General features: G+C 37.3%; 1 protein-coding gene across 2 annotated transcripts in view; it reads left to right on the forward strand.

The window, feature by feature from the left end:
- The window catches only part of LOC126753132 (neprilysin-4), a 29,097-nt gene extending 6,428 nt beyond the window's left edge, over window positions 1-22,669 (forward strand). The window contains exons 2-9 of one of the 2 annotated variants that reach the window (XM_050464337.1): window positions 12,674-12,803; window positions 12,989-13,083; window positions 13,148-13,718; window positions 13,769-14,045; window positions 16,408-17,236; window positions 17,307-17,355; window positions 21,882-22,080; window positions 22,146-22,669. In XM_050464337.1, coding sequence (XP_050320294.1) covers window positions 12,674-12,803; window positions 12,989-13,083; window positions 13,148-13,718; window positions 13,769-14,045; window positions 16,408-17,236; window positions 17,307-17,355; window positions 21,882-22,080; window positions 22,146-22,487 — 2,492 coding nt within the window. In that variant the 3' untranslated portion in view covers window positions 22,488-22,669. The remainder of the gene's footprint in view (window positions 1-12,673; window positions 12,804-12,988; window positions 13,084-13,147; window positions 13,719-13,768; window positions 14,046-16,407; window positions 17,237-17,306; window positions 17,356-21,881; window positions 22,081-22,145) is intronic. The other variant, XM_050464345.1, reaches the window with a different exon arrangement.
- Window positions 22,670-27,197: the final 4,528 nt, after the last annotated feature.

Below are 27,197 nucleotides of genomic sequence, written 5' to 3' on the forward strand. Positions count from 1 at the left end.
CAGCTCCTTTTCGTGCTGTCGAAAGCAGCTTTGAAATCGACGAAGAGGTGGTGTATGTCGATTCTTCTTTCACGGGTCTTTTCCAAGATTTGGCGCATGGTGAATATCTGGTCGGTTGTTGATTTTCCAGGTCTGAAGCCACACTGATAAGGTTCAATCAGTTTGTTGACGGTGGGCTTTAATCTCTCACACAATATGCTCTATAGAACCTTATATACGATGTTGAGGAGGCTTATCCCACGGTAGTTGGCGCAGATTGTGAGATCTTCCTTTTTGTGGATTGGGCAGAGCACACTTAAATTCCAATCGTTGGGCATGCTTTCGTCCGACCATATTTTACAAAGAAGCTGATGCATGCTCCTTATCAGTTCTTCGCCGCCGTGTTCGAATAGCTCGGCCGGCAATCCGTCGGCCCCTGCCGCTTTGTTGTTCTTCAGGCGGGTAATTGCTATTCGAACTTCTTCATGGTCGGATAATGGAACGTCTGCTCCATTGTCATCGATTGCGGAATCGGGTTCGCCTTCTCCTGGCGTTGTGCGTCCACTGCCATTCAGCAGGCTGGAGAAGTTTTCCCTCCATAATTTAAGTATTCTTTATGTCTCGCGGTGATGTCACCCTTTATTTTCACGAGGACATCAACCAGCTGGGCAGCGGCACCTTGCCAATTAAGGGACCGGACATTCCAGGTGCATGCCCTCGAATCGTAGTCCTTATTTCGTTTGCCATGGTCGTCATCAAAAGGGCGGTCTCTCATCCTTGGCTGTCGTTTAGTTTTCATTGACACTGTTTTTTACGTGGCGGGTCCCAAACCCAGAAAACAACCCTATGTAGGGGATATTTCGTCTTCTCACTTTAGCTCGCCTTCAAACGAATGTTCTTAGGCTACCCAGAGGATACTTGGTCAAAGACCGGAAGTCGTGAAGCTGCTTGAGTCATATGTAAAAGAATCGTTTCTGGCCACTCCCAAGTGAATGGCGATCAGAGAACTTTCCTCACTTGCGTGAGCTTCTACACATGACTCCATCCTATATTATATCTAGTGGGAATTATTTAGATGGCGACAAAATAAATATTGAAAAATACTTGGAATTCGATGTCACGTTCCCAATGGTGCTAGTAAAGAATGCATATTATATTCAGTAATCGTAGAGACTTAGGGACCATGAAGTACAATTCTATATATATAAGCTATATTACTATCCGTCTACAGTTCACTAATGTTCAAGTTTTTGGCGAATATAAAATAGCTGCAATACAAAATCTAAGGACTTTCCACATATTTTGCTAAGCCGACAGTGCTCAAACAGGCTATGTAGGGAAGTGGGGAACTAACAAATTCGAAAGCAAACATATCCAGCAATAGCTTTCCAAGAATAAAATATCCAGTATTGACTCACAAATACATGTGCCCTTAATTGGGTAAGCAATTTCACTTATGGACTCCATAGTAAAATACGTTATGTAAATTATTTGTTGCACAAATTTCAAATTAATTTATTGCCAACTAAATATTTGATGAAATGTATTCCGGGAATATCAAATTGGTATTCTGTTTTAAGGGAATTTAAGTTTAGAAATTATGCACATAAATAATTTCAAGGCAAAAAAATGGATGCTCGTATGTACACATATCTACTAAACATATGTATACATTAATATATGTAAATGCACGTGGTATACACAATTTATGAGAAATAAAACAATAATTATTAAATAAAAAACACATTCAATTAATAGAAAATAATGTTAAGCACGCTAAGCTTTAAGCACGGAGCAATGAACTTAAAACTATATATGATAAATGCCTACACGAGCGACTAATGCAGTGGCGAGCAATAAATGGGCAACTTTAATTCGTTGGTATTGATTTATATTTGTTACGGTTCATATGAGTAAACTCTCGCAACATGTTGCTACAGAGTATAATGGCTTTTAGCACCTAACCTAAAAAATTTGAAATCTTCATGGACATGTTCCTTGTTCGGTCAATCTGTTAGATATCTTAATACAACTCAAAGATCGTGTTTTTCTGATGTGAAGACAAAAAAGGATAAAATCGTGCCAATATTACCCCCAATCCTTTATACCGTATATATCGGTCAATAGGTAAGATATCTCAGATATTTGGTAATTTTCAGCTTTATACATAAAAATGAGGTATGTGAATTCCATCTTTGTACTTGGTCTGGTACAACAAACTACGACTACTACTTCTGGAAATATTTTTATATTAAATTGTTTTTTTTTTTTTTTATAAAATATTAATATTACAATGCTACTCGTACAATGCTACAATTAGAGCTCGTAAGAGGGAAACGCAAAATCGTTCATTAAGGGGTTACATGGGTTTCTTTCCTCGGGTAAAAACCAGCATTTTTTCAACAATTTTGTTTCATATAAAATATGAAATATTTTATTAGAAATTTTTAAAGTTACAAACATACACTATTAACAAATAAATTCTGAAAATTTGGAAAAAAATATTTTATACTCCATCATTGTAACGCCATTCCCGGTGACACCAAGTTTTTAAGAATTGTATCTCCGACCTGACCTGTGAAAAATATCATGAAGATCGGTTGAGTAGTTCTCGAAAAGCCTTGCCAACCGACTTCAAAAACACAGTTTCGAGAAAAACGCGTTTAAAGACGGCGCACTTAGCCTAGCTGGCCTCGAACGCACAAGTTCTCAAGGCTGTATTTACGAAACTTTTACTCTGATCAACTTCAAAATTTAGGGCAATATTTTAGATAAATATAATTATTAAATATTAGTTATTAGAGTTTATAATTCTTAAACATAAAAAACCTTTTTTCATGAGAAGTTGAACTATGGGCTTTGTTATTTTCTTGCAGGTTTTAGGAACACATTTACATTTGGATATACTAAAATTTTAAAAATTCAAATTTGGTGCTCTTATCTGTCCAATACTCACATTTTAATGCTTGGCACTGTAGCCTTTCAAGCCACAGGACATTGTGCTTTTGACAAAAACATTTGCACTCGTATTGGTATATGGACTTAATGTCCTGTCATATTCATAGCCGACGGATCAAGTCGTAAAAGCCTCTAATGCGCCGGACTGTTGACAGTGTCCCAGAGCGGTAAACGCAAATGCCTACGCATACCAATGAAGTAAAGAGGAGCGGACAGCACATTTCAACGAATTGTATATTCATACACGTGTATATCAACGTACGTTTATATTTATGCAGCGGTCATGGTAGCAGGCGTTGACACAGTTGCAATCGAGCGATTCATGTAAACAGCGCAACTATTTAATGACAGCAAATGTTGTGCTTCGATTTTATCAAGATAGATACAAGCAATCATTTAACGGTTCTACCCACTACCTCCTGTTTTGGTAACCATTTCGCTTCCCTTCATAACTGTGCCGTTGTTTGGGCACTTTGTGCGGACACTATGTCCGAGAGACAATGAAAGGCCTGTGACATGTCCTACGCTAATGGTCATTAGCCATTCGTCATTCTCTTCCATTATGTACACATACAAGTATATGGGTTTGTTTAGCATTACAAATTTACTGTGATTTCATAACTACACAAAGACACGCATGTGTTTTATATTTATTGCATTTAAATGGACGGAAGCACAGAGCAAATTGCCTAGGAAGCGAATTGTGTTGGTTCCTGGTGTGAAAATCATGTCAAAAGCAATTAATAGTTTTATTTTTATGCACATTCTTGTATGTATACCTATATTTATATGCACGAATTATAAATACATAAAAGTTAGCTGATTTATTATTATTGATTTTTTCCTCCATGCAGTAGAGCCGACGGATTAATATTATCGCAACATGTTGCACCAAGTATAAAACAACTCTAATCCAGGTAGATACATACTTTTATGTATCGAAATGATCAGGATTACAAGACAAGTTGAAATGAGGATGCCTTTCTTTCGGTCTATCCAAGCGATAGCTCCAATAAAAAATTACGTTTGATGTTTTGATAAAAATTAGACACTCAGAGGAAAGTGAGGTTGTAAATTGGCAGAATAGGACCATAGAAATTCATGGTTTACAATTTTTATGAAAAGTGCGCATGTACTTCCTACCAGATGAGATATATATACATACATACATACCATATATCAAAAACTCATAAAGTTAATCAAAGCTAATTTGTAGGAAATAGTATAAAAATGGGTAAGCAGGATCAACCGAATTCTTAGCTTTGCTTAGGGATTGGTTTTGAGAAGTGGCGTAGTACTGCACACTTTCAGGTGAAATTTTATATTTGAAGCAACTGTGCTTTAAATTTTAACCGAATTTAGTGCAAAATATTATATTTGTATCATTACGAGTATGTTTTTGTTTGCAAACGGGAGAAAACGGACTTCAACTGCATTAACTTTCCATTTCAAAATATTTTCAACTCGGTCAGAATCTATCACTTTCAATATACATAACTATATTCTAAATGAAAGAAGGCTTATATCCTTGCCAAAAATGGCCAACATTGGAATATAGCTTTACAGGTGCTGATGAGGACCCCAGTGTCTATGGTTTACTTTTCACCAAAAATGTTAGTCAATACTTGAGCTATGTTAATGAAACTAAAAAGTCATCTACTATACCGTATATATCCGTAAATATGTAAGATCAGTTGCTAAAATTAAAAGGCTAATCTTATGTGTAATATAGTTTAATGCAAATTGGATGAAATTGGTTCTTCAATAACTCTAATCTTATGCACTATAGAAAACGATCTGTCGAATGTATCAGTGAAATTGTGAGTTATCTTAATAAAATGGAGTGACAACAAGTTCTCGGGCATAAGTAAATACTTAGCTTCAAACTTTGCCGGAAAACCAATGTAGCCAGCAAATAGTTTTCAATTTTCCCGTTAACTTTATCTTAATTAAATTAAGTGGACATGATTTTATACCGCGAACTTAAGTTTATCACGAACTTTGTAACATTCTGAAAGAAAAGTCAAATGCTGTATATTGTATAAAAAATATCAGCGTGACGAGCTGAGTCATATCCGTCAATCTGTATATATGAGAACTATTCCGCCAGTTTTTGCGATTTGGAATTTTGCACATGACATTTTCTCGCCAAGAAGCAGCTCATTTGTGCTATAATTTCGCCGAAATTTTTTCTTATTTTGACCCCAATACAGTAATACGAAATATTCCGTACTCCCTGTCCCGGTTATAGCCGACTTAACAACAGCGCGCCAGTTGTTTCAGAGCTGGAGTGTTTTCGTCCATTCGAACAACCTGACCTAGCCTGCGTAGCCGCTGTCTTTTAACCTTCATCTGCTCCTAAAAATAACTTATATTGTCTACCCGTTGTCGTTTTCGACGCATATGTACTTCCCATTGTTTTTAGTGGAAAATTGAAAATATGGACGGCGAAAACCAACATTATTTTTGTCGTTTTAATTTGCTTAACCGAGAAAATACTGTTTTAATTTTTTTCCAAACTTAAATTAACTTATTTTTTATGCACCTGACGCATACGTTTCGGTTGTGTATGTTCTTGCATGTACCTTTTGAACAAAAGCAACAAATTGTAGTATGCATGTTATTTTTTGAAGCAAAATTACTTTCCAAACACATCGCACATCTTTGCCTTCCTTTAATTTGTGGAGGAACGCATTTTGATCTTTTCGATGCATTTGGTGAAGATGCCATATCGAGCAAATTCGCGGATGAACTTGACCTCGGCTTTCCAGTTCTACATGTCATAAATGGTCTAGCAAGTGATAATCCTAGCTCCTGTAGAAAGTTCTTTCTTATTGTGGTTTTTGTGTAGTCTGCATGTTAGGATTAATTTCCTTGAAAAAGATTAACGCATTCAAAGCCGATATGCCAATTATATTAGCAAACACAGTCATCGGCCATCTATTAGTTTTCCTCCTGCAACTGTGGCAGGAAAGCATATTATCAACCGTATCGACACCGCCTATTTTGAATGAAACAAGCAAATAGACGAATATAAACAAGTAAATCGGAACTCATCTATAACAAACCCATAGTTTTGTTATAATAATTTATAATTGTTGGTAGCTTTTTAACTCCGGGCTCGGTTTCTTTAGAGTTATGCAAAGTGCTTTGTAAAATTGTACACTTATTTTTTCAACCAACATATGAAACAAGCGTTGTGTTGCTTGTGAATGCAAACGTTGAATGGTACAAAGGTAGTTTTTTGCATTTGAGAAGATTTGGCGGAATAGATCTCTTATTTTTCCTCATAGTTCCCACCATCGTGACACCTTTTGTTAACAATTCCTGGCCGAGACTATATGACGAAAAAAAATTATCCATTGTCACGTTGTGTCCCTTCAACCCACGAATCAAATCCAAAACAACACGTTGACCCTGATTTTTTTCACATGAGCTTGCACCGACTGGTTTACCCAAGTAGGGCTGAATTTTCCAAATATAGCAACCCTCAGAACAGACGCACAACCAAAACTTAATTCCTCATTTCTCTGATTTCGAAGGCATATATTGACGAAATTTGCATCGACCCCTAAAACCCAGCAGCTGTTCATCTACGGTAACTCATTCATGAGGGTTGTAATAATCAGCTAATGAATTCGACCATTTTTCAAAAACATCTCGGATCGGTGCAAATTTATCGTCACATGTTTTTTGCCTCCGGCTGATGGTATCATCAAATCGAATTACTTGATTGATATTTTCAAACGTCTTTTTCGGCATATTAACCCTAAATATGGGACGACAGAGTATCTGCATCGAACAAATCAACCGTTGACTCGTTTTTTAATCTAAAAATATACATAAAATTTTTCTATAATGGGTTCCTAAATACGCAGCGCTACTTTACCTATATACACCAGCTAAAATCAATATACCGATATTAGCTTGCAAAAGACTGGAACCAATTCGCATGAATTCGTCGCCATACTTAGCTTTGTCAAATGCATTTGTATGCTTTAGAATTATGTTTTCTAGATGTGGAGGCAAAAATAGGAGAAAAGCATCTTTTATGTCGTTGACACGGGCTTTTGCAAATCGAGTGACGCCAGGCGAAAGACTGATAACATTCTCATTCCTAAATAACACTTTGCGGCTGAAATGGTTCTGGCTGCCATATTGTACCATCCTTTGATACGTACAATGGATCGGTATTTGCAGTGTAACCATGACTATCGTTAGCACCAGTTGTTGGAATATAATCCTCACCACCAGAATCACTATCACTTGAAGAGTTATCACTTTCATTCGCTTTTGACCCTTCTGGCTCGTACACTTCATCACTAGCATCAGAAAAACTGCAATTATCTTCTGCTTCACTTTCATTTAGAAAAACTCCTATTTCTTCACTTGACAAATAATTTGGTTGGCACATATTGAATTTTTTCTTTTACATCTCTTTTATGTATAAATTAATCACAAATTACTTCATCACTTGCAAAAAACCCAATAACTCGCGAAACAAACAGTTTCCCGCCAAAAAAGAGATGTTTTCTCATATGCGTCGACAGCGACGCAGGAGGGTAGCGAACGTAATTTTTTTAACACAATCCACAAAAAAAAAAAACTTGTGGAACGAAAAACAGTTTAAACAAAGCAAAATAATGTTATTAACAAAGTCGAGAAATTCAGTTGACATCTTGCCGCCTCTTTTCGTAAAAATTAAAAAATGTATTGCTTTTGCGTCGTTTTCGACGCGACAGTTAAGGCGTCAGTAGTTTCTGGCCGGTTTTTTTTTGACGAAGTTTTTTCAAATGTCATGAGTTATATCGTCGAGTGTATAAACAAATTTTTTTGGAATTTTTTGATGACATCTGTCGGAGAAATGGCTGGGTGAATGAGATGCGTTTTTTCACTGCCGGACGTTTTTTTTTTTAATTTTTCCCCATGTTTTTTTACACAAATTTTGTCATCAAATTGTCAATAAATTATAAAAAATTATGAATCTAGTAGGGACGATAGCCAGGCATTTTGTGAACATTAAAAAAAAAAATTAAGCAAATCGGTTGGGTAGTTCGACCGGAATCATGTCCGCCAGTTTAGATAAGTGTTCTTTGAGAAAAACGCGCTTAAAGTTCGAGGTGTGCACTTCGAGCGCTCCGAGCGTAGAGCGGTATTATTATTTTTGGGCCTTTTTCGAAACCTTCCCACGGTAAAGTGGGTTTCTGCATTAATTCTAAGGGTATAAAGGAACAGAAAATGCAAAAAAAAAAAATTGAGAAAAGATTACCCTACTGACCCCTTAATTCGCTGAAATATGTCAATGTCGTCGTATATCTCATAAAGCTTGTTGTTCCATCGAATGGGGTATTCGCCGTAGCCAATGCGCAAAGCATCATTAATCTTCCGCAGAACCCGTAACGCCGACTCATCAGATGTTGTCATCGTCCATGCCTCTGCTCCATATAAATTAACGAGACGGAGGTTTATTTATTAATTAATTTTATTAGGTCGGCACTATGTGCCTATTTTATTATCTTAAAATTATTTATGTTTTTTTAGCGGCACTATGTGCCTGTCGAGTCTAGTAACTTAAAAAGACTGACTACACTTAACTTTAAAGTTTATAATCTAACCTATCTTAAGCCGGCCTACGTGACCAAAGATGCTTGGTCAGCTAAAAGGGTTTGCGCGTGTTTCGCTCACTTAAGAATTTTGCGGCTGCGCGTTTAGCGCAGTTGCACTTTTGGTTGTAATAGGACTCCAAAGTATGCAAACGGTTTGGATGTTTCCAGCATATAATGTGGGAATGGAATTTATGTAGTAGTTCATAAAATATTGTGTTAACTTATAGCAGGACGGGAATAATGAGTGACTTATAGAGTTTGGCAAGAGTTATTCTGCGTTGATTGGTTGATGCTGGTTCCAAGATAGACGAAATTATCTAATACTTCGAAGTTACGACTGTCATCAGTGAGGTGGGAGCCTATGTAGTTGCGAGTGCGACGACTGTTAGTTTGATGATACGAGATATTTCGTCTTGCCTCGTTCACTAGAGATCCATCTGCTTCGCTTCCTTATCCAGTCTAGAGAAAGCAGAAGTCACGGCGCGTATGTTGAGGCTAACCATGTCAATATCATCGGCGTACGCCAGTAGCTGTAATTTCCTATAAGAGATTGTGTTCTGCAGCTCGAATTATTTTCTATTTTCCACCAAGCAACAGTTAAAACACATATTATTTATAGAACTTGGGCTGTAGTACATAGGTTAGTAATTGAAATGACCTTTATGACCGTACCATAACTGATTTTTTGAATATATTTCTTTAAAAATTAAAAAACATGATAACCCTGCATTCGATATTTGATTTACTGCGGATGTAGCAGTGGCTATGTGTTAAATTACATTGCCACAATCCAATTAATGAGTTTAAAAATAATTTGTAGTAGCTATCTTAAACAAAATCGGACTGCAACATTATTAAGGGTATTACCCTGTGATATTGAGGTTAACGATAGTGATTGACGTGCATAATTCTAGCTGTTGAAAATATGCAATTTGAAATACGAAAGAAACTAATAATTTGCAATCAAACATTGGTAAAAAAAAACTTAAAGAAAATTGATGATGAGGTTTCGGACACTGGTCCGAGAAAATCAACTACCAAGGATTGGTTTGCTAAGTTTAGCCGTGGTGAAATGATCGCCGTAGACAACTACAAGAATTATTTTGATTGACTGCAAAATGAAGTTATTTCAGATAGATTCCAAAGATATCAACTGAATGCGTATATGATATCATACATGAATATTTGGGTATTAGAAAGTTTTACGCAAGATGCGTGCTGCGTGAGCTCACTTTGACCGAAAACAACGACGAATTGATGATTCGGTGCAGTTTTGGAGATGTTCAAGCGTAATATACCCGACTTTTTGTGTCGATTTGTGATAATGGATGAAGCGTGGCTCCATCATTTCACTCCGCAGTCTAATATAAGTGCACTGTATACGATCGATACGCTCCAAAACGCGGAAAACGCAACAGTCGGCTAATAAGGTTATGTCGTTTGTATTTTGGGATGCGCATGGAAGAATTTTTATCCAAATTTTTATCACCAACAGCTTCTATTGCACAGCGTTGTTGGATCGTTGAAAGAAAGAATTATCCACAGCGACTATTACATAGCGTTACTGGATCGTTTGAAGGACGAAATCGCTAAAAAATGGCCGCTCTGAAGAATAAGGAAATGTTGTTGTACCAAAACAATGCACCGTGTCACAAATCAGTGGAAATGTTAGCAAAAATCAATTAATTGGGACTATTTCCATGATCGCAGAAACTGAGGCCTGTTTTGAAGCAAAAGACAAATCGTACCATAAAAATGGTATCGAAAAGTTGGGGGTCGCTATAATCAGAGTATCACCCTCGTAGGAATGTTGAATAAAAAAAAAACAAATTTTCTGTTTCACTATGGAAGGCAGGACTATTATCACGGCACATACTAAAAAAATGTACCCTGGATTTCGTTAAGGTACTTCACAAAAAATCACCAACAATATGGTGTAAAGTCACCCGGAGGTTCGAAAATCTTCATATTAGGTAAATGGAGACTAAAAGAAGGATTCTCTCTAAATTTAATTGTACATCCCATACAAAAGTCAACTATAGATTCGCATTGCAGATTGGCGAAATAGGTATCGGATTAAAACTTTTCACAAACAGAGCCCTCGAAATATCATTTTACGCCCGAAGATTGTTAAAATCGAACTATAACTTTTGAAAGCCCGTTAAACCAAATTTTTGCACCTAAGTACATATGGCTGACTTCTTAGCGAACATTGATAAACCTGTGAGTTCTCATATTGAAATTCTGGGGTAATATTTTTATGGTGGCAGCATGCATTAGTGCCAAAAATGTGTAAAATCGGGTCACTGATTTCCTTAGTCTTCATATACCTAATATACTCGTACTATAAATATTTTCAAAACTCCGGTTGACTTTATACCGCATCTATCGGTCAATATGTAAAAAATTTTAATGAAATTCTGAAGAAATATATTTTTAAGAAAAGCGTATCCTCTGGCTAATATGGATGAAATCGGGGCAATACTTCACCTAGTCCACATATACTAAATAAACGGATTTTCAAACATCTACTTTCACATTATACCAAAAATGGATAAAATCGGGTCAATAAACATATGTATACAAATAATAATATAGCTTTTTATAAGAAAAATAGATTTCTCTCAGCAACCAGTCTCCGTATTCGTATGATCTATCACCCAGTGACTATTTTCTATTACCAAAACTGAAAACCAACATTAAAGAAGCATTTTAATATGAAGTGTTGTTGCGTTAAATACAGGGTCCGGCACTCGAAATGTAACCAATTTCAGACCGTTCGCGCAGCTGTCGCACTGGAATCAACTGATTAAAAATTTGCTGAATGATAGTTCGGAGTATTATTCACAAGTGTACAAAAGCGTTTTCCAAAAGTGAATGATCATAATGATCACCGATGGAATTCAAACGTAATAGTGTGATTGCTATATATTTAGCAGGAAAATCACAGCCAGCAATTGTTCGTGAGCTCAAACACCTTAATGTGAATAAAGTTTTTGTTTATCGCACCATCACTCGTTACAATGATACTGGTAGCATTGCAAAACGCCATGGAAGTGATCATCAAAAGACTGCAACGTCTCGTGAGATGGTGCGGAATGTGAAGAAGCGAGTTGAGCGAAAACCGCGACGAGCTGACAATCAAATGGCTAAAGAACTGAAAACATCCGACTGCAGCATCCGACGCATATTGAAAAATGAGCTCAAGGTCAAGCCTTACAAGTTCCAAAAGGCCCATGATCTCACACCGAAGCAGCAACAAGTAAGACTTGAGAGAGCGAAGCGGTTGCTTCGCTTGGCCGAAAGCGGTCAAATTCCGAACATTGTGTTTTCTGACCAAAAAAAAATTTTCGTAAACTCTCAAAAGATAGGGTTTACTTGACCGACCGTTCATACGAGAATCTAAGTCATCGGTTGGCCACCAGGAGGCAGCACCCGCCACAAATAATTGTTTGGGCCGCTGTCACCGCAAATGGGCGCTCTCCAATTGTTTTCATCGAGCCTGGCGTCAAAGTAAATGCGACATATTATCGGGAAAGTGTTCTGGAGGCTGCTTTGAAGCCGTGGGCAAACAAACATTTCGGTCGCAATCCATGGACGTTTCAACAAGACTCAGCACCGTCTCACAAAGCGCGAGTGAACCAAGAATGGCTGAAAAACAATTTTCGGAACTTCATTACGACCACAAAATGGCTCTCGAATTTACCAGATGCGAATCCAATGGATTATTCTCTCTAGGCCATTTTGGAGAGCAAGGTCCGAATTAAAAAATAGATCAGTCTCGAGCTGCTGAAGAAAGCCATTGTCTGTGAGTGGGCCAAATAACCGGCAAGTCACATTCGGGCAACTTGCGATTCGTTTTTTGACCATCTCAAGGCCATAGTTAGGGCAAAAGGTGGTCATATCGAGCAAAAGTGAATTGGTCCTGAATTTATGATGATTTTCACACATTTTGTACTTTAAAATAAATAAAAATAATTTTCCAAACCGAATTTATGGTTTTTTAATTGGTAACACTGCCGGACCCTGTAAGAGCACAACGATATCCAATTCATGCCTGAACAACTAATTTATGGAATTTTTCCACAACAGTATTTCTTTGCATTTAAATATAATTATCTGCATTGCAGGTAACCTTAGTATACGCAGCACCGACTCAGCTGCAGACGATACATCCTATTTACCAGGTGCCAATGGCTCCACCACCGCGTTAGGCAAACGTCCGCCTTGCGACGCTACCTTCGTCGGCGTACAATCAAAGTAAGTATAACGAAATTAGGTGGACAGAATATGTAAATTATTTACTATGGTTTTTATTGACCACACCTTGCCGTGGGTGGGAAATTGATTGCATTTTAATTGTTTTGACAACTTCATTTTAATTAATTACAGTCCGAAATGTGAATGATCAACATAAATTTATTTTTGATTGCTGTTATTTACAGGTTTCGACGGAAATATTACCAGAAGACCTTGATCGGTTTGCTCATACTTTTGATAATCATTTTAATCATAGCTATAATAGTCGTATGTATAAGACGTAAGTATAATGTAGTGCAAAGAAACTCTGATAATAACTTTCTCTCTTTCTCGCTCTCCTGAAGGCCGCGCAGAACCTGAAGTGTGTCGAAGCAACGAGTGTCTCCGCACAGCGGCTGGCCTCATTTACTCAATGGACGAAGAGACTGATCCTTGTGAGGACTTTTATAAATTTACCTGTGGCCGTTGGGCGGACGATCATCCCAAACCCGATTCGGCCACATCAAACGACTGGTTTCGGGAGCGACAAGCGAAAATTATGCGCATGCTACGTTCCTTCCTGCAAACGAATATTAGCGAGGAGGAACCCGCCGCTGTGGGGAAGACGAAAATAATGTATCGCGCGTGCATGAATACGGATTTATTGGATAAGCGAGAGCTAGAGCCGCTGATATATTTTCTGCGGAAGTTTGAGTTACCACTTTTGCCGAGCGGCTTCAATGTTACACTGCCGGAGGAGGTGATACGGAAGTACAGCGAAGAATCGAAATTTAATTGGTTGCGCAGTTTAGTGCTGATTAAAAAGAACTTAGGCATGGATTTAGTAGTGGGATTCGACATATTCCCCGATCCGGTAAATCGCACAATAAATCGCATAGCTTTGGGCACGCCCGAAACAGATTCTTCATTGCCTTTGTAAGTGCTGCAAAAATAGTTATATTTTTATTAATTTGAGAATTTTATAGCAACAAAGACGACATGCACAAGTTGTTGAATAAAATCAAGCGGAAAACAATAGCCAACCACGAGGAGGATGATGAAGACAGCGACGAGTTGGAGGATGATATAGAAGAGTCCCAGAAGCATACTTCCTCAGGATTGTTGACTTATGTGGCATATATCAAGAAAATGGTTGAATTATATGTGCTGTACTTAAATCCTGATGTGGAAGTCGAGCCCCTCGAAGACTCGATAGGCGAGATGGCTCTACAGGCTGTGAAGTTCGCGAAAAAATTGTACAGAGTGGGTATTGTTATACTATATATGTATGTATGTACAATAGGTCATTTTTAAAATCACACTGAAATCGATACGGAAAGCATTTTCGATCGAAAATCATAAGGTCATTAAGTAGTACTTTTTTCATCAAGTAGAAACATTTTGTTTGGTGTGTATTTCAAGTGTGAAGTAGAGGATACTGCAGTATCTACATATATTAGCTTCGATTGCCTGGTGAGGTGTCGGGTGGATATATTTCGACGAATATACTCGATTTTGCGGTTTCAATGATTTCAGAATTAGCACCATCTATTGGCCATGCAATGTGTTTGATTTAATCGTTAAGCAGTTCTACTTAATCAAGAAATTTATTTTCAATTCGACTTCAATGATTACAACGAAAATCGAACCGGTAATTGATTCGATCGAAACGGATAAAATGATTAGAACCAATACGCTGCATGAAACCCTACTTAAGCCTAAAATATTATATCCGGGGTTTGTATAGTGCGCTAAAAAGCTTGCCAATGTTGCTACTAATTATGCCATTAGATACAAAGTTTGTTAAAAGATCGGGAAATGCTAAGTATCGGAGTGATCTTGAAGTAGGAATTTCCGAATTTCTCACACGTTTTGTATTCGTTCTGGTGGTCTAGACTCCGGCTTCCTGACTATTACAACTTTCGAAGCAGTGACTAACCATTCTGAGAGCTTTGCCTTTAGTAAAACATAAGCTTAACCCAGCGCACAACCCTGGGGAGGGATGTTTCGACTTCTCACTTTAGTTTTAGCCTTCAAACGGATGTTTTTGGTCCTTGGTTTAGGACCAGTAGTCGTGAGCTGTTTGAGCTATATATAAAGGAATCGTTTATGGCCAATTCCAAGTGAATTTCGCTCAGACAGCTTTCCTCACTTGCGTGACTTCTACTCATAGCTCCATCCACCAACAGCAGCCGCTGAAATATAAGAAACTTACAAGTTATCTTTAAATGATCAGAAAATTAATTAATTAATTATAAGTTCACAAAAGAGGTTCGCGGCTTGGAATAAGAATTAAATTATTACCATACATAGTTCAACGGATTTTGAGTTTGGACTTGAAAATAATTTTTCTAAATTCCGTCAAATGTTCCGCTTTAAACTCAATGTGTCAAATAATATCAAGCATTTTTTTTGTTCAACTAACGGGTTTTTCAATAATAGCGCTAGAATTTTAAATAAAACAAAAACGATTGGGGATCTGAATGAAATTCTTTATACCTGTAAAACTACATTCGATGCCGTTATGTATGGAACTCGATTTCTTTGGTATGACTACCATGGACACGCTTGAAGAAGTCCATACGCTGAACCCAATTTTCGACGGTTTTCAAGCATAAATCAGCCGATTCTGCTGAAATTTACGTTTGATATGTGGGCATAGATTTACGTAGCCCCACAAGAAATAGTCTAACGGCGTCAAATCGCACGACCAATGCGGTTAATTGACTGATCCATTTCGTGAGATAACACGTTCACCGAACTTGGTTTTTAATAAATCGATTGTGACCTTCGCTGTGTGGCATGTGGCACCGCCTTGTTAGAACCACATATTGTCCAAGCCAATATCATCCAATTCGGGCCAAAAATATTCGGTTATCATTGAACGGTAGCGATTCCCATTCACAGTAACATGCCGATATTGATCATTAGGGAAGAAGTACGGCCCAATGACGCCGACGGCCCATAAACCACATGAAACCGTAATCGGAATGCAATGATGACTCATGGAGTACGTGTGCATTGCCGCCTGACCAATAACGCATATTTTGCTTATTGACAAAGCCATTCAGCCAAAAATGAGCCTCATCGCTGAAGATTGATTTTTCGATGAAAATTCGGATCATTTTCAAGTTGTTGCTTAGACCAATTCACGAACATACGACTATTCTGGTAGTCAATCGACTTCAGTTTTTGCGTCATTTTGATTTTTTAAAGATGTTGGTCAAGATATTTTCGGTAAATTCGTCACAACGACATCACAGAGATCCCCAACGCTTGAGAACGACGTGTGAGAGACTGATTTGGGTCTTCCTCAATTGATGCGGCAGCAATATTCTCGACACTACGGCTACTTCTTTGTCTCAATGACAGGACGATTATGGCGACCATAAATTGGACGTAGCGCTCTTAAAGTTGAGGCCACTGACTCCGAATTTCGGTAGTAAATTTTAATAATTTCGATTCGTTGTTGGAAGACTTAGACTTACGAGAAGAGAAATGTCAAAAGAGCGGAAAAAATATGGCGTCATTTGCTGTCCGTATCGGTCTACTTTTGTAGCGTCCCTATTGAAAAGCCCGTTATTTGGCAGTCTTCTTTAACAATAAGTTTACCGTTTATTTCCAGTTGAAAGATGATGCTGAAAACTTGACGAAAACTCTGACAAACCCCATTGAGGACCTCGTTTACGTATCCGTCGCGGATTTACAAAATCGCACCAACAAGCTAATTGCCCCGAAAACAATACTCAACTGGGAGTTATACTTGCAGGTGATGATGGAGGATGCCAACCATTCAAAAAACTTTAACCTTAGCGAGTTGACTATCATAACCAGCAATGCGGATATCGTCTATTTGCAAAGCCTCGTTGAGTATCTGGCAGACGCGCCGCCAACACATATCGAGTTCTACATCTGGCTAAGTGTCGTCGAGGAATTGGTATTGCACACCACCAGCGAGATGCGGCTGCTACACTCTGAATATATGCGTCTAATTGTGGGCACCGAAGGCAGTTCACCGCGTTCCCTGTATTGCGTACATGGCGTTAATAGCCTGATGGGCATGGCTGTGAGCTACGTGCTGGCTGATGATTACTTCGTGCGCTACAAACTGCCGAAGGTGGAGCGTATGTTAAATGATATCAGACATGCTTTCGATATGCTAGTGCGCCGCACCTCTTGGATGGATGAGGAGACCAAACATGAGACACTACAGAAGTCGGCATCCATGAAAAGTTTCATTGGCTTTCCGGATTGGTTGCGCAATGCAACGGCGCTGAATGCACACTATGCGGGCGTGCAGGTGAATGCAAGTACACACTTGGAGAACATGATTGGCGTGCTGCGCTGGGAGATGCAGGATAAATTGGACAATCTCTACAGACCAGAACCGTTCGGTTGGGCAACGGCACCATCGAATGTCAACGCCTTTCACACTTTCCAATCGAACACGATAAGTGCGTGTATTATTGTGGTTTACCGTTATCTGAATATGGTGCAATTTATTTTGTTGTTTTCTTTCTGCAGCTATACCCATTGCCATACTGCAGTATCCTTTCTACGACCTCGGCATGGAGTGAGTAAATATTACAATGGCACGTTTGCTGCTTCAATTGGCACTTCAAATCTGTGCAATTTACACTTTTGAATTTGGTTTTGCATTTCATTGTATTTTTTTTTTTATTAGTTTACTGCGTGTGCACTGCACCGAAATTTGTTTATATGTTTGAGGCTGTCTTCAGTAGCACATTTAATATAAAGAAATACACCAACAAGTAAATTCGAAAGGTAACTTATGTATGTGTTATATTATTTATGTTGTATATATCCAAGTATGTATGTATTCCTTACACACACATCTAAAGGAACTTTATGCTTTGACTGCAGCACAAATTATATTTCAGATATTTTTGTTGCGAAATATTTTTCTCTCTGCAAACGGTTTATAAACTCAATTTTCTCTGAATTCCTAAAACTAATTTCAATCTGAATCAATCAACATTTAATTAATAAATATCATTTTTTGAATAATTTACAATTTTCTTTTATAGAGTTGTTAGGAATCACAAAATTTATATGAAATAAGAATTTTCATAATTGCACTGTGACTGTGTAGGTGAGCTCAAAATAAAGCAAGCCAAGTGTTATTCCCACTTTGATATTTTGATTGGGCTGTGATATTTTCGTCCGGATGAATCTGAACGATGCAATATGGAAAAAAATTATAAGAGCTCAAATCTCATGATCTTTGTTGATAATTTTACAATCTCTTAAAGCTGCTTATAGTGTATGGTCATTCAAAAGTATTTTAGGGATTTAACAATTCTTCTCAGATCAGATTAACATGATTTCAATAGACTTACCTGTATACGGTGTGATGTGAAATTGAGTCGACTCGGATAACAACTGCATATGCCTCACTTATAACTCGTTCAGATTTGGTAGCTAGTATAAGGGAGATGTCACATCGAACACCTTAACTTCTACGCAGAATTATATGAAAACGCCCTCTCTATTTTATTGAGATAACTCGCATGTAGGCCGATATACGCGGTATATGTAAAGTCACCCGGAAGTTCGACAATCTTTATAGTATATTAGCTATATGGGTGCTATGGGATGTATTAACCCGATTCAACCGATTTGTAGTAAAGAAAGGAAGCAGATGGAATTTAAAATTGTGTTATATTGAAAATAGTCGTGGCTGTAGACCGATTTTGTCCACTAATATTTGCGTTAGGTGAATTTAATTATTGTAGCTTAAAGGGCTTAAAAAATACGTACACTAAATTTATTAAAGGGCGAGAATACACGCAAGTTTTTCGAATTTTTAGCTCCCCTTAATCCCGCGATTCTCCGTGCCAATTTAGAGTTTTATATTTATTCCTTAGTTATGGCACTTTATATGTTTGCGGTGTGGAATGGCGTTTGTGGACGTGGCAGAGATCCGATTACGCCGATCTACGAACTCGTACTGTTTTGTTTTTGTCAGGGAACGCGCATTCCAAGTTTCGTCTAGATATCTTGATTTTTACTCAAGTTACAGCCTGAACGGACGGACGGACGAACAGACAGACAGTCACCAGGCTTTGAATGGATTCATGTATGATTTCGCCTTAACTCTCGCCATTGCATTCTAAACCTGACCACCTCAAGTTCTGTTGTTTTTGTAAATAACCCTGACACTAGACAAGTTAATCTAGATACTTACATATGTAATAAGCCCGAAGATAAATGAAGCTGGCATCAAAATTGAGCATAATCGATACATAATTTATAATAATGGGTTGTCAAAAAAGTCTTGCGGTATTTTTATTGAAGTTTTTTTTTTGAAATTGAAATGAATTTTTGATGACTCATGCCCAGCTCTTGACCGATGCTACGGCTGCTACTATGCCGGTCTCTTTCGAAAAATTCAGCGATTTTATCGCAATTTTCGACGACAGGCCTTCCGGAGCGTGGCGCATCTTCGACCACCTCTACACCAGAACGAAAGCGATGAAACCATCGTTGTGCGGTGGAAATGGGAACTGTATCGGGTCCAAAAACTGCACAAATTTTATTGGAGGCTTGAGATGCATTTTTGCCTTTATCGTAGTAGTACTGTAAAATATGCCGTATTTTTCTTTATTTTGCTCCATGTTTGCGACGCTATAACTCACGAACGACTTAAAAGAAACGACAATCAATCAAACACGTGTTAGCGCGTGAAATGAGCTTTTCATAAAGGTATAGGATGACCCGATGCGACGAATAAAACTAGAACTACGCGCTTTCAGCGACAACTAGCGAAAATACCGCAAGACTATTAATTAACTGATTCTTGAGTTAACAGTTTTCATAATAATATTTAACACGCCATACATTTTTACGAACTTCTTCGAGCCTCTAGTTTTTTATCTACCTTCTCATTTGGAAAATTTACTGTTTGAAACTTTTAATGAATATAAGGACTATACCGAAAGAAACTGCACACTCTCAATTCAATATGAAGTAGCCATCTGATTACATCGCGGTAGGTAAGCGCGATCAGTTCTGCTTCTATTGTTTTTCTTTATTCATCAGAAAGCTATCAAAACAGTTCAAAGTTCAAGGAAACCTTTTTTTAAAGGATTTATGAAAAATGAGCAAAAAAGACCCTAGTGATACAAATACTGTCGACCAGACTCCAATTTTAAGAAGAGACCGACAATTATTGGATATATATATATGTATGTAGGTCTAAACCGACGCCTCATATCCAAAATAGAATGTCTCAAACATAAAATTTCTCAAATTACTGTCATATGTAACACTAGCGTCGTATAATCAAAGTTCAATAGCCCTTTTACATTTGTCAAACATTTATGCAGGCAAGTGTCCTTGCACACTCAAACCCATACGTCGTAGGTCAAGTCTCATTAAATTAAAATAAGTAAGGTAGCGTTAAATTGAAATGAAAACAGACAGTTTGGAAATTCCCTATGCATTGATACACTACATGCATGTAGTTATCTTACTAAAAACTCTTATCGGTTTCCGGTCTATAAAGCAAGATTTCTTCCCTTGAATTAAAAAGTTAAAGAAAAAGTAACTGTGGGCTAAGTTAGGTGTGAATTGATTTTTGCCACTCTCGCTGGTAAAGCAACGAGGGATTTCATAATACGTCATTTACATATTTTTCAAATACCGTATTTTTGTAAAGATTTATTCCGCTATCATCATTGGTTCCTAATGTATATACTCGTATTATACAGAGAAGGCATCAGAGGGAATTCAAAATAGCGTTATATTGGAAGAAGGCGTGGTTGTGAACCGATTTCACCCATATTTGGTACATGTCATCAGGGTGTTAAGAAAATATTATATAGTTCATGAAATCGGTCTAGTAACTCCTGAGATATGGTTTTGGATAGTTCCCTATTTTATTTTAAAAAAGACTTGGCAACTTCCTTCTGCCATTTTTCCAAAGGCATTTAGTGTTTCTGACGTTTTTGTTAGTCGGTTAAGGCACTTTTAGTGATTTTGAACATAACCTTTGTATGGGAGGTGGGCGTGGTTATTATCCGATTTTTTCCATTTTTGAACTGTATATGGAAATACCTGAAGAAAACGACTCTGTAGACCTTGGTTGACATAGCTATATTAGTTTCCGAGATACGTGCAAAAAACTTAGTAGGGGCGGGGCCACGCCCACTTTTCCAAAACATGCGATCCTTTGTGCCAAATTTCACTTTAATATCTTTTTTATGGCTTAGTTATGACACTTTATAGGTTTTCGGTTTCCGCCATTTTGTGGGCGTCACAGTACTGATTTTGCCCATCTTCATTCCACTTTGGCTTCTTATGGAGCCAAAGAATACGTGTACCAAGTTTCATCATGATATCTCAATATCGTCGCCCTGATCACTATAACCCTATATCTGACTCTTTTAGTTTTAGGACATTACAAACAACCGTTATGTGAACAAAACTATAATACTCGGAGCAACATTGTTGCGAGAGTAAAAAGATCATCAGGTTGCCAAAAACGTCGAGAATTAAGAAAAACTGACTTAATTAAAAGTGGATAAGAACTCTTCTCTTTGCTATTAAAAAAATGTAAATCATATGAAGAGAGACCTGAGGGATTTATTTTCATATTGCTTTAGTTTTATATAAAAAAATAAAGTAAATTAAAAGGGAAACATGTAAATTACTTACCGTTCCGTGATGAAGTTTTTTAGCGCTCACCAGTGCTATTACAGTTCCTCTCATAACATTATTACCGTTTTAATTGAAACAGTTTCAAGCAAGAACGCAAAAAATCGCAGAGGGTTCATAGAAAGAGTGAAATTCGGATAATTTATTAATTTTAATTATTGGAGAACATTATTCCAAGATGCTTTCAAGATTTACAAATGTCATCAGTTTTCCCTTATTCATACAAATTTGTACTTTAAGGATGTTATAATCTTTGAAAAAATGGTTTCACATGGGTTACCGGCTTATTTGTTTTGACTAGATGCTCTTTTACATACCACTTACTGCACTAGATAATTTCTGTAAGCACCGGCACAGGGCACCAAAGTAAAGGTATTTCCTTTAGAACATTATTTTCAATACTCACTTTGATAAAATTAGAGCGCTGAATTATGGCTCCGTCGGCACAATTTTGGGGCACGAACTGACGCATGGATTTGACGACAGTGGACGAATGTTCGACAAGAATGGCAACATGCTGCAATGGTGGTCGAATGAGACGATCAAAGAATATGTCAATCGCACCGAATGCTTTGTAGAGCAATATAGTCACTACTATCTGCCAGATGTGGAAGAATATGTGAGTCAAATACGTACGTATATATGTAGATCTGTATCTAATTCAGCCTTGAAAATATTTTCCAGATCGACGGTGAGCTAACATTGGGTGAAAATATTGCCGATAACGGTGGCATGCGTGAGGCCTTTCACGCTTATCGTATGTTTGTGAAAGAAAACGGCGCTGAACGGCTGAAATTGCCTGGCTTGGAGAAATACACGAACGAACAGCTGTTTTTCATTTCATTCGGAAATCTGTGGTGTGAAACGTATACGCCGGCGGCTTCCCGTTATGCGCTCGAAGACTCGCATTGTCCCGGAAAGATACGTTTAAAGGGTGTACTCTCCAATTCTGAAGAGTTTGCGCAAACTTTCAAGTGTAAGCGGGGCGCAGCCATGAATCCGAAAGAGAAGTGTCGTCTCTGGTGAGTGTGGCTAACGGATACATTGCGATGCATTCATCATATTTAGTATGGGAAATATAATCAAATAATACGTAATTAAATAGAGATATTTAATACATACATACGTATATGTAAATTTATAAGTAATAGGTGTTTGCTCAAATTTACACTTTTTTAGTACTAGTGATATCAATATCAATGAAAGGCGATATCCTTTGCATTGTTGTATCTGGAGGTGATTTGTGAATTGAGGTGATTTTTATACAAATATTTATAATAAGCTTTATAACACTCTCATATGTGATTGCTTGTAAATATGTTCGCTTTAAAATCTACGTAATTGTGAATAATTCCGTTCCTTTTTTAATATAAATACTAAAGCTGTTTTCGATTTGAGAACCATTGATACCAAGGGGCATTTGCGTTGTAGCCTTGCGCTCGCATATTTTCTGCCTGTTATGTTTCTTTCTTTGATGGAGGCATGCTTCTCACACCAAAAACATTTGAGTAATTCCTTAATTCGAGTACTGTTCATGTCTTTAATCCTCTATAATAATTCATTTCAAGTTTTAAGTTTTTAAAATCAATGGAATAAATATTTGTACCTTAAAAGAAAACTTAATAGCGTTGAAGCTAGCAGTTATACAACGCTAATGAGGTACTCTCTTGTTTCAATACAATTTGCTAACGTTGTTGTTGATTTCCCCTCTCAACTTTTTGAAGAGAGAGCAGCGCTCTAAAATAGCGAGCATTGAAATGGTGAATCGAAAGCGACTTATATGGCTTATAATAACTTGTACTGAATCAACAGTTATGTCAGCAATTTCGTATATTAATATTAATTATAATATAATGATTGTATGAGTACTAACATTGCATATTTTATAAAAAACATTGTAAATAAAATAAAAAGATTTTTCACTCGAATAAGTTGTTGATTCTTCTTATAATACTATATATAATATTGTAAAGTATTTAAACTAAAGTTCTATTTGACAAGCTCAGTACAATTTTGGTTGATTCAATAATTTTTGTACATTAATATGAATAAAACTACGACACTAAGTGCGCATTGGTAACAGATGTTATACTGAAAATCATCACAACAATTACTCAGCAAAAAAGACAATCGCAAAGGGTTGCAAAAGATCGTGTGGCTAATGGCATTTTTCGCATTTTTAATACAGTATTTAGCTTGAAATCTTCTCCTTTGCTTGAGCATGGCTTAAGAAAATACGAATTGAACCCTTTCATACTCAAAACAAGAAAAAATGTTAACTTCGGCTGCAACGAAGCTAATATACCCTTCACAGCTGCATTTCTTTTAGTAACTATATGTTCAGTTTATATGGAAGCTATATGCTATAGTAATCCGATCTGAACAATTTTTTCGGAGATTATGTTATTACCTTAAGCAGTAATCCATGTCAAATTTCGTGAAGATATCACGTCAAATGCGAAAATTTTCCATACAAGCCCTTGATTCCGATCGTTCGGTTTGTATGGCAGCTATATGCTATAGTAAGCCGATCTGAATAATTTCTTCGGATATTATATTGTTGCTTTAGAAAATAATCTGTACCAAAATTCGTGAATATATCATTTCAAATGTGAAAGTTTTCCATACAAGAAGATTCCGATCGTTCAGTTTGTATGGCAGCTAATGTTATAGTGGTCCGATATCGGCAGTTCCAACAAATGAGCAGCTTCTTGAAGAGAAATGACGTTTGCAAAATTTCAAAACGATATCTTAAAAAACTGAGGGACTAGTTCGTATATATACAGACGGACAGACAGACAGACGGACATGGCTAAATCGACTCAGCTCAACATACTGATTATTTATATATATACTTTATGGGGTCTCCGACGCTTCCTTCTGGGTGTTACAAACTTCATGACAAACTTAATATACCCTGTTGAGGGTATAATGATACTAAAAGAGACTAATCGTCTTTAAGTTTTTACGAGCTACTCACTTTTTCTACCATAATTATACCCGGAAGAGAGTATATTAGGTCTGTCGCAAAAAAAAACAGGACTGTTAAAAAAAAACAACAAAATGTTAATATTTTTCAAAAGTTATATTTTTTTATTCAAAGTAGTTTCCTTGTGCTTCGATACAGCGTTTAGCCCGGTCAATTAGCATTTCAAATGAATGTTTAAGGTAATTTTTCGGAATGCTCTTGAGAATATCGGTCGTCACCTTTTGGATAGCTGAAATGTCCTGAAACCAGTGTCCTTTCATGGGCAAATGAAGTTTTCCAAATAGGTAAAAATCACAGGGTGCCAGATCAGGTGAGTAAGGTGAGTGATTAATGGTTAATATGGAGTTTTTTGTAAAAAAATCAGTGACAAGCGTCGACCGATGACACGGCGCATTGTCGTGCAACAAGCGCCAGAACCCTGCCTCACGGTATTGTGGTCGAGCACGACGAATGCGTAACAAAAGACGCTTCATAACACCAAGGTAAAACAGAACATTAATCGTCTGGCCCGGTGGGACGAGCTCTCGGTGTACAATACCCTCGGAATCGTAAAAACAAATCAGCATTGTCTTTATTTTTGACTTCTGAAGACGACCGACTTCTGATCGTCACAAAGGTCCCCACGACCTTCTTGGAATCGCTTAAATCACTCATGCACAATACTACGGGACAGACACTGATCATCATTAACTTTTTTCATAATTTGAAATGTTTCAGTAAACGTTTTCCCAAGTTTAAAACTAAATTTAATATTTGCTCTTTGCATTTTACGACCGATGACCAAAAGCTGCTGTCACTTTTTTATCGATAACATCGATTGTAGTTATTCAAGTGTCTTAAAATTTTTACGAAATGTCACCAAGAGATCAAACTTTTTAGTTCATATTCCCACCAATTGTTGGCGCCACCAGAAACAGTTATATTTAAAAAGTTCTGTTTCTTTTGCGACAGACCTTGTATAACTGCCATTAAAACTGATCGACAAACATGATATTAATTATGGAATCTTTTGTATTTGTGAAGGGAATTATAGCTTCTATTCGAAAATACGTTTTTTCGTGTTTTTCCTTTTTCAATTAATCTCCATTTATATTGTTATATATACATATTCCTTAGTGTAAAAACTTCCGAGACTAATTAATTTCCATTTGCATCCTAAAGAGAGTTCGCCGATTGCGCTTTATTTAAAAATTAATAGCACAATTTCTTGCAATCCTCTTAGCAAAGTGACGAGCCGAGTTTTAAGAAAATTGGAGAAATTATTAAAGATATACTTATGTAGATATAATTAGGTCATATTGGGAGGTGAAAACCAATAGAAAGAGTTTGGAAAAACTCCTATTGAGTTGTAACTGAGTCGAAACTGAGAAGAAGTGCAATTGGTTCCAAAACCAGAATTTTCGTAGACATGCATATGCATGTACTTCGCAAAATAATTACAGAAAATGTGAGGAATTGATTCCTCGTATTGAACAAATCTCTCCTTCAGTAGCTTAACCTTAAATTGCGCAAGCAACCTCATGCTTATAAGATGCATGAGAAGTGAGAGGGCCAATTTTTGGAATTAAAAAAAAAAAATCGATTACTAAATCAGTACTTTTGAAATTTTATAATTAAGACTTTTTAATATAAATTTTGAAAAGACATTCGTCGAAATATTCTTTTCCTATGTTGGTATGACTGTCAGTGCCACTTGTGCCAAATCTTCTTTTTAATTGGCGTAGACACCGCTTACGCGATTATAGCCGAGTTAACAACAGCGCGCCAGTCGTTTCTTCTTTTCGCTACGTGGCGCCAATTGGATATTCCAAGCGTAGCCAGGTCCTTCTCCACCTGCTCCTTCCAACGGAGTGGAGGTCTTCTTCTTCCTCTGCTTCCGCCGGCGGGTACAGCGTCGAATACTTTCAGAGCTGGAGTGTTTTCGTCCATCCGAACAACATGACCTAGCCAGCGTAGCCGCTGTCTTTTAATTCGCTGAACTATGTCGATGTCGTCGTAAAGCTCGTACAGCTCATCGTTCCATCGAATGCGATATTCGCCGCGGCCAATGCGCATAGGACCATAAATCTTTCGAAGAACTTTTCTCTCGAAAACTTTCATCGTCGACTCAGTTGATGTCATCATCCAAGCCTCTGCACCATATAGCAGGACGGGAATTATGAGTGACTTATAGAGTTTGGTTTTTGTTCGTCGAGAGAGGACTTTGCTTCTCAATTGCCTACTCAGTCCGAAGTAGCACTTGTTGGCAAGAGTTATTCGGCGTTGGATTTCCAGCCTGACATTGTTGGTGGTGTTTATGCTGTTTCCAAGATAGACGAAACAATCTACAACTTCAAAGTTATGACCTGTCAACGACTGTTTGTTTGACGACGTGAGAGTTTCGGCCAGACCCAGACCGATGATAAAAGCCATTGCTTCTGTTGGGATATTCAGCTTTGCAGTAACCTGTAATTAAGAACCCATACTAATCTTATCCATATGTAATACGATACCGAGAAGCTCCGCCAACTCTCATCTCAAGTTCCTTAGCAAGTGTAGCTTTTTCCGAGGCCCTAAAACACACCGAGACCTTATAAAACATAATTGGCTGAATATTATAAATCTAAACTTTTATTTAAAGACCGCATCTTTTGCCAATAGCTCCTCTACAACAGTATAGACAACAGTACAGATCAATCGATGTCTTTCAAGTATTAGCTCTGGATACTAAAATGTACTATATGTACATATATAATTTAGCTTCAGTA

The sequence above is a fragment of the Bactrocera neohumeralis genome, chromosome 2, assembly GCF_024586455.1.
Source record: "Bactrocera neohumeralis isolate Rockhampton chromosome 2, APGP_CSIRO_Bneo_wtdbg2-racon-allhic-juicebox.fasta_v2, whole genome shotgun sequence".
Taxonomy (NCBI): Eukaryota; Metazoa; Arthropoda; class Insecta; order Diptera; family Tephritidae; genus Bactrocera; species Bactrocera neohumeralis.